This window comes from Grampus griseus, assembly GCF_964374135.1.
Source record: "Grampus griseus genome assembly, chromosome: 8".
Taxonomy (NCBI): domain Eukaryota; kingdom Metazoa; phylum Chordata; class Mammalia; order Artiodactyla; family Delphinidae; genus Grampus; species Grampus griseus.
The window spans coordinates 62186454-62194116 of record NC_139002.1 but is presented as its reverse complement, the minus strand read 5'-3'; the positions used below and the strand labels follow the sequence as shown (position 1 = coordinate 62194116).

The 7663-nt window shown below is 52.6% G+C and overlaps 1 protein-coding gene across 1 annotated transcript; it reads right to left on the bottom strand.

Moving 5' to 3' along the window:
- Positions 1 to 2068: 2068 nt before the first annotated feature.
- CNGA4 (cyclic nucleotide gated channel subunit alpha 4) lies at positions 2069 to 6971 on the bottom strand (the record flags this gene model as incomplete). The annotated part of the gene is given in 7 exon segments (XM_082660086.1): positions 2069 to 2580; positions 4290 to 4639; positions 5416 to 5927; positions 5929 to 6065; positions 6366 to 6472; positions 6672 to 6773; positions 6910 to 6971. Coding segments are annotated over 7 exon segments (1782 nt in total).
- Positions 6972 to 7663: the final 692 nt, after the last annotated feature.

The window sequence follows — 7663 nt, the reverse complement described above, 5'->3', positions numbered from 1 at the left end:
AGAGGGCCCCAACAGCTCTGGGGAATGTCTCCATGACAACACATTAGCAGATGCTCCCTACACATCCTGCCCTCACAGCACTGGGGGCCCTACCCTACATTCTTTTGTACTACCTGTAATAATCATTCTTGATATTTTGTAACTGATGATTCAACATCTTGAAATCATGAGAAAATTAATGACCAAAGTTGTTTACATCTCCCCTGTGATCTTTCATGGATGCCTGAAAATCATATTGCAAACACTTCAACCACAAGACCCCAAACTGTTTTTCGCTTCCTACCTAATAGAGGATGTCCCCACCTAAAAACTTGCTACCGGTATAGAAATAAAGGCTCTTTTACCCATGTTTTCTTCTTGTTGCTTCTGCCTCCTGACCAACGCTGGTGCTTCCCCATGTGGCCCTGCATGGCACAGCGTGCCCCCTCCTGTTGAGGACTCTAAGTAATCAATTCCTCTTTCAATGGCATTGATCTCTGAGTGTGTCATCACTCATCAGTGTAATATAAATTTATCAGTTTGATATTGATAAATTCAATTCCAGGCACATTTTAAAATACCACCTGGCACAGCCCATACCCAAAGACTTGCCAGGCCCTGGAGGAGCTAGAGTTGTGGCAAGGGTGAACCTGATTCAGAGATGACACCTGACTCTGCTCTGCAGACCCTATAACACCTTTTCCGCCCCAAACCTGCAGACCTTCTTCTAAGTATGTAAAAGTTTCTCCAAAACTCCCCAAACACTCATCTCCTGTTGTCCCCAGTCATGATATTCCACTCCACCTAGTCTCTATTCTCCACCCTATATCTTGGAATGTATAGAGGAGGAGGGCTGGGTTTCTGACAGGACAAAGGCCAGCTCTGAGAACCAGCATGGTAGGACAGGGCCAGCTGAGTAGTTCTGGGAAATACTCTCCCCTTGGAATCAGTCCCGAGAGCAAGGTAGCCCTGGCCTCAGGTTCCAGGGCTGAACCAAAGGAAGGAAAAAGGAGCAGAGGTATTTCCTCTGGCTTACTAAGCTAGATCAAACCCTTCAGAGCTCATGAGGTTGAGGACACAAACTCTGCTGTGAGATGCAATGGTCAGTGTGTATATGTGAATGTGTCTATGAAAACATGTGCACACTTACAGCAGTGTGATGCAGAAGCCTGCTTTGCCTTGGCTCAGTGCTTCTTTTTTTTTTTTTTTTTTTTGCGGTACGTGGGCCTCCCACTGTTGTGGCCTCTCCCGTTGCGGAGCACAGGCACCGGACGCACAGGCTCAGCGGCCATGGCTCACGGGCCTAGCCGCTCCGCGGCATGTGGGATCTTCCCAGACCAGGGCACGAACCCGTGTCCCCTGCATGGGCAGGCGGACTCTCAACCACTGCGCCACCAGGGAAGCCCGGCTCAGTGCTTCTTGATTCATCAGGTACTCCCGCCTCTTTGAATCCAGCCCACCAACTCTACACAGCCTGTGCCCCTTTCCCCTGTAACCGAGAATTCAGACAGAATTCATCCTGGACCACATGGGCTTTGATTTTTCCCATCAGCCCCATAAATGCTTAGTGAGGAAGCAGATATTTATTGAAGTGCTACTTGCAGGGTACACTTGTGAACCTCCCATATGGAGGGGCATTTAAAAGATATCTTGGAACGAGAGGGTTATGGGAGTACTTTTGTGTGTTCACAAGTGTGTGCAAACCTGTGGAAGGCATCTGTGTGTACTGATGTGTGATTCTCAGTATATGCGTGTTTATGAGGTGTGTGACTGAATGTGCATGTATGATGTGGGTATAAGACGTATCTATGTGAGAAAGCATGTGTCTGAGAAGGGGAACTCCAGAGCATTTTATATGGATTTCACAGTCTCACGGCCAGTGTGGATATATGCAGATAGGTGTGTGTGCGTGCGTGCGTGTGTGTGTGTGCGTGCGTGTGCGTGCGTGCGTGTGTGTGTGTGCTGCGCGAGCAGGGGATAAATGTGTGCTATACTCCTGCATCTCTAGGCGGTGCATCTACATATCCAGTTCACTCCCATCTCCGTAACCTAGCAGACTGGATGGCAGAGTTTCTGCAGGCAGGCTTTCCTACAACTCTGGATTCAATTGGTGGTGGGGGTCTGGGGAATGGCCATGGGGTCCCTCTGGGCTTGGGGGTCCCTCCTGGCCAGCTCTGCCCTCTCCATCCTTGGACGTTCCCTCCCCAGGTTTGCCCTGATGGTCGGCCTCGGCCAGTTCCTCAGGCATTGGCCACTCCTGAGTCTGCCACTCCTGCCGCTCGATGCGATAGGCGATCTTGAGTGCCCTGGACTCCAGCTCAGCCAGGAGTCGTGCGAACCTGGTCTGCAGATCATCGAGTTGCTGGTCGAGGCCTCGCAGCTGGGCCTCCGTGGCCTCCTGTAGGGCGGTCTCAGCTGCCTCGGCGTTTACGTCCAACTTGTTCATTGTGAGCAGGATCTCACGGCCCTTTTCCTCCATGACGGCCTGGGCCTGTGGATACTCGCTCAGCACTTCCTGCAGGTCCTCCTTGCTCAGGCAGAACAGATCCGAATAACCTAGACTCTTGATGTTGGCTGTACGGCGGTTCCCAGACATGTTCCCTGTGGCCACGGGCAGACATGTGGGAGGTTAGTCAGGGTGGGCGTGAGGGGGCATCTCCCTCTGGAACCAGGACCCCCACTTCCACATTTGTGCTTCCAAGCCTCTCTTCCTGCCTCATTAATTCTCTCATCCAGTAGAGTACTGCGTAGGGACTGGGCCCTGTGCTGGGTGGGTATCAGTGACCTGCCTCCAAGAGTTCACAGTCTAGAGGACTTAGACATTTAAGGGGATAGTTATGTAACAGTCTAGCCAATGCAGCGCAGATGTGCATCTGGTACTGTGGGAAGATAGGCAAAGAGCCCCTGACAAGCTGTAAGGCAGAGAATTTAGGGAAGCCTGGAGGAACTTATGCCTGGACTGAGTAGGAGGTAACTAGGGGAGGGGGTGGGGAGGGCAGCTAGGCGAGCAGAGGGATGGACTTAGGAAAGAGTCAGGTGGTTACAGAATACAGTAAGCAGTCCAGGAAGGCTGAAGTTCAGGGTGTGAGGAGAGATGGAGAGAGCCGGGTCATGCTGGCCTCGTAGCCCTGGCAAGGAGTCCAGACCTTGTGTTGAGGACAATGAGAAACTATTGAAATATTTCAAGCAGGAGAACTGTATGGTGTCATTTGCATTTTAGAAAGATGGTGGTGGGTGGTGGGTGGGAAGACAGGTTCGTCTGAATGCTGCAACGTCTCAGAGGTAGAAGGACCTTAGAAGGGGCAAGGGAACTACCGTTTGTTGAACTCTTGCCATGTGCAAGGCATTGCACTGGGTGCCTCACTCATCGCTCATTTAATCCTCCCAAATAACTCTTTGGGTTTTTAATATCATCCCTCTTGGGTAGGTGAGGAAACTGAGGCCTAAAAGAGGGAAGTGACTTGTCCGAAGTCAGGTAAACAGTGGCCAACTACATACAAGATGTGGGTCTTGAGGGGGTCCTTGGAGGAAGATGTGAGGCATTTAGGACAACTGGAGAGTGGGATCCCCAGACTGAGAGCACATCTGGTGCTCTCGTGCCCTTTTCAGTCTTTCCCATCTCCTGTGGCCTCAGTGTCTTTACCCATGATTAGGTAGAACAACTCCTACTGCACAGGCTGATAGGAGGAACAAATGAGCCAGTGTGCAGTACCTGGACTGGACTGGAGCTGATGCAGTAAATAGGAATTCCTTCCTTCTACCTTCCTTTCCACTTGGCTATGAGATATTTGTTTCTTGTACTGTTCCCAGGAGTGTATACTTATTACCTGTGTGACCTTGGACAAGTTCCCCAAACTCTCCGTGTTCTGATTTCCTTACCTTTAAAATGGGGATAATAGTACCTACTTTATAGAGCTGCTGTGAGAATTTGATGCGTTGGTACATGTGGAGAACTTTGAACAAGGCATGTAGTAAGCAGGCAACAAATATTAACCATTATTATTATTATTATTGATTGTTATTATCTCTGCACTTTCCATGGATCTGTTGGTGCCTTGGGTGGCTATCCACAGAGCAGGTCTGCTCTCTCTTCCAAGGACCCACGCTGCTCATTGACCTTGGCACAGCCTCTTCTCAGGGAACAGACCCTCCTTGTCCTGCTTCTCTCTTGAGCCCTCTAGTGGCTCAGGCAAGGGCCAGGTGTCCTTAATCTGTAGGCTCTGAAGTACCATCTGGTCTCAGCATGGGGTTCTGCTGTCCCCATTCCCCTCCCCTAGCCCTGTCTCCGGAGCCAATGATGGCGTGCCCTCCTTTGATGTTGATGATGCTGATCTCCCCACAGTAGAGCCCTGCACCAGGCACAGCATACCGAGTGACACCATCATCGGCTACCACAGCCGGCTGACCCTCTTGGATGATGTACATCTCTCGGCCAGTGTCCCCCTTGCGGCAGATGTGTTTGCCTGGTGAGTAGGTCTGGGGCTGCAGCTTCAGCACCAGCTCCTCCAGCAGGCCGGCCTCACAGTTCTGGAAGATCCGCACCCGGCTCAGAGTAGGCAGGTGTACAGACACGGCCACTTCTGCCCGCAACCGCTCAGGCAAGTGCTGTAAGATGGCTACCTCATTGGTCATCTTCTTGTTGATCTGCAGGTGCTGGTACCTGGGGGCAAGGTACATCATCAGTCCTCACCAGCCCGCTACATGCCTCCCTCTACGTCTTCCATCAGGGCTCTCAGCTTGGCCTCGGCCAAGAACCCAACCACACCAAGTTCTCACAGGGGTCATGGGAATACTTGACAGTTGGTGGATAAACATCTTTAATGCACTACCTGCTGGGCAGAGATATGTTTTGACAGCTTCTCCCTCACCCAGGGCCTGGAAGCCTCCACCAGTGAACAGTGACTAGGATACCCTTTAGCTCTTGTCAGGCTCTACTCACCCACCATTCAGTGATGTCTTGTACCATATCACCGATATCTACTTCAGTCACCAAGCCCCATCTTCTTTAGCGATCCTCTGCTCTAGGTCCCCAACTTGGTGACACTTCCCTTTGTTCAGCCTACAGTATGGACTCCACGACATAGTCAACCGTCTTGTTGTTGGCCATCCCCTGAGGAGTATTGCTTTTCCCTCTTACCTCTTCCAGGACCTTCTGAGTCCTAGCAGGTGGTGGCAGTTCCCATTCCCTGGGTTCTGGGTTATCCTTCCTTGTGTATGAATTCCTCTCCCTGTCAATCTTTTACCCAACCCCTCGCCCTAAGTCCATATCCAATTAGTGGAGGAAATCCTTTTCCAAGTCCCACCCAGTGAACCCTCCAATGAGCCACATCCTGAATGCCCTGCCTGACCCACCCGGCAATGAGAACCCAGCCACTTTTCTCAGATTCTATCCAGTACACCTCTCCCTGTCCTGGTCTGGAACCCCAGCATCCTCACCAGTCCATGACTCGCCGCTGCAGCCTGCGGTTGACGCAATGCAGCTTCATGTATTTCTTCACCAGGGCGTGGTCTGGGTAGAAGGCTGCATCTGCAGTGTTCATGTTGTAGATGACAGAGCTCATGCTACCCATGATGGTGGCGAAACCCATGACGGCCGGTAGGAAGTCTCCCACCATGAAGAGGTACTCCTCCTCCCGGTCTGACAGCGGCGTATCGCCCACGGTGGTCAGGATCAGCGTGGAGAAGTAAAAGCTATAGAGGTACTGGCGCCGCAGCTGCTCAAAGCCAGGCTGCACGGGGTCGGGGTACACCCAGGCGTCACTCCCGAAGCCCAGGTACCGGGACAGGGCAAAGTATAGGCAGCTGTTCCAATGGATGACAGCAAAAACGTAAAGCATCAGCTTGGCGATGCGGAAGGCATTCGGGTGAACTGTGCAGGTCTCCATGCGGTCAAAGGCCTCAAAGGGGCGGGGCACCCGCAGAAAGCGGTTCAGCCTCAGCGTGCGTGGGCGTGTGCGGACCCAGACTCACATAGGCCACTTCCGTGGGTAACAGGGAAGCCAGGTCCAAGAAGAAGCTCCAGGTGCGAACGTAGCGACTCGAGATCCTACCCTTGTCCACCACCAGTATGCCTTGTTCCAAGAATCCTGGTGGGGGAAGTGGGGGCCGCCGTGGGTGGTGTCAGATATAGGGTGGAGTCAGGGCATCTGCCTGCCCCAGAAACGAGGTTGAGGGTGGGCAGGCCAGGGCAGGCCAGGGAGACAGTTACCGGGGACAGGGTGGGGGCCGGCTTAACCCTGCTCCAGGGTTTCTGGGGTGAGCCCAGGGATACCGTAAACATAGAGGCATGTGAAAGTGCCGTCAGGGAGGGGGTCACTTTCTTGTTACTAAGAGGCTCTCTTTAGGAAGGGAACATGGAAAAAAAGTCAGTCCTGAGACTCACTGACCAGTGTGGAAGCGCACCACGATGTCCAGTAGGTAGAGCAGGTCACTCGTGCAGTCCAGTACTAACCAGGCCACCAGATAATAGCGCTGCAAGTCGGGAAAGCAGGCTCTGAGTGGCAGGGACAGAAAGGACTGGCTTAAGGGCGCCCTCCGTGTGTTAGGTGTTCTCCCGCAGCCGCTGAGCATTAAGTGCTGGACTCTCGTATAGACGCCGCCCCTACACCAGCCCGTGCAAGGGACCCGCCCCTCTCCTGGGCCTCACTCTTTAGCCCTGGTCTCTGCTTAAGGCCCTTCCCATAGTGCCAAACCTGCACACGACGATGATGAGGTTATACATTACTGGGAAGACCATAGTGTTCAGCCACCAGTAGTAGTAATCCCCAGATGGGTCCAGGACAGGCAGCAACTTCCTGTTGGGCAAGAGGGGAAGTTGTGCTTCACTTATTCACCGTTCAGTGCTGCGGTTGTGACCAGAAGCAGCAAAGAAGGATCAGCCTCCATCTGGTGAGGCAGACAGATCTTACACAGGGGACCAGGATCTCTCACCTGGCCTTGGGTGGGGCAGAACTGCTGGACTCTGTCGTCTTCACTTTGCTGTCCTGGCTCATGGTTCTGTGACCTGGTCCCTGGGTGTAAGATACCCAGGGCCTCTGCCTGCAGGTGGCTTCAGGAGGGGGGGGTAGTGCCAAGCTGCCCTTGGTCTCCAGGTGCGATTCCTCTGTCTTTGTCTTCTAAAGCTCTTAGCAACACAACCAGGGCCAGCCGCTACGGAAGGAGTGGAGGCAGTGTGGCTCCAGCGCTCCGCCCCCTGTCCTAGGGCCTGGGCTTACACCTGCCCAACTAAACATCTCTAATGGAGTCCCTGGAGATGGTGGAGTTTCATGCCTCAGACGTTAAGGCTACGCCTCGTCTCCCTCCGCCTTCCTCAAAGTTGAACTACACAGGGGCCCTCTAGTCAGGAGACCTGTGTGTCAGTGTAGGCTCAGAAATTCATTCTGTTTTACCCTGTGCAAGTTCCCTGCTTGCACCTCATTTTTTATTCATTGAACAACTATTCACTGAATGGCTTATTTGTGTCAGGTGCTGAACTAGTCTCCAGGGACAAAGAACGCCTGTCACATAAGATATGAGCTCTGTTTCCATTACCTGAACCCTATCCTTCCTGCTGGATGAGTGTGATGGGGGCCATCCTGTGGCATTTTTGCCTTCATTCCCTTCTTGCTACCTCTCATGCCTGATCTCACCCGTTATTTCATGTGCTTTCTAGATCCTCAACCTCTTTCAGTTTTCCCTTTCTGTG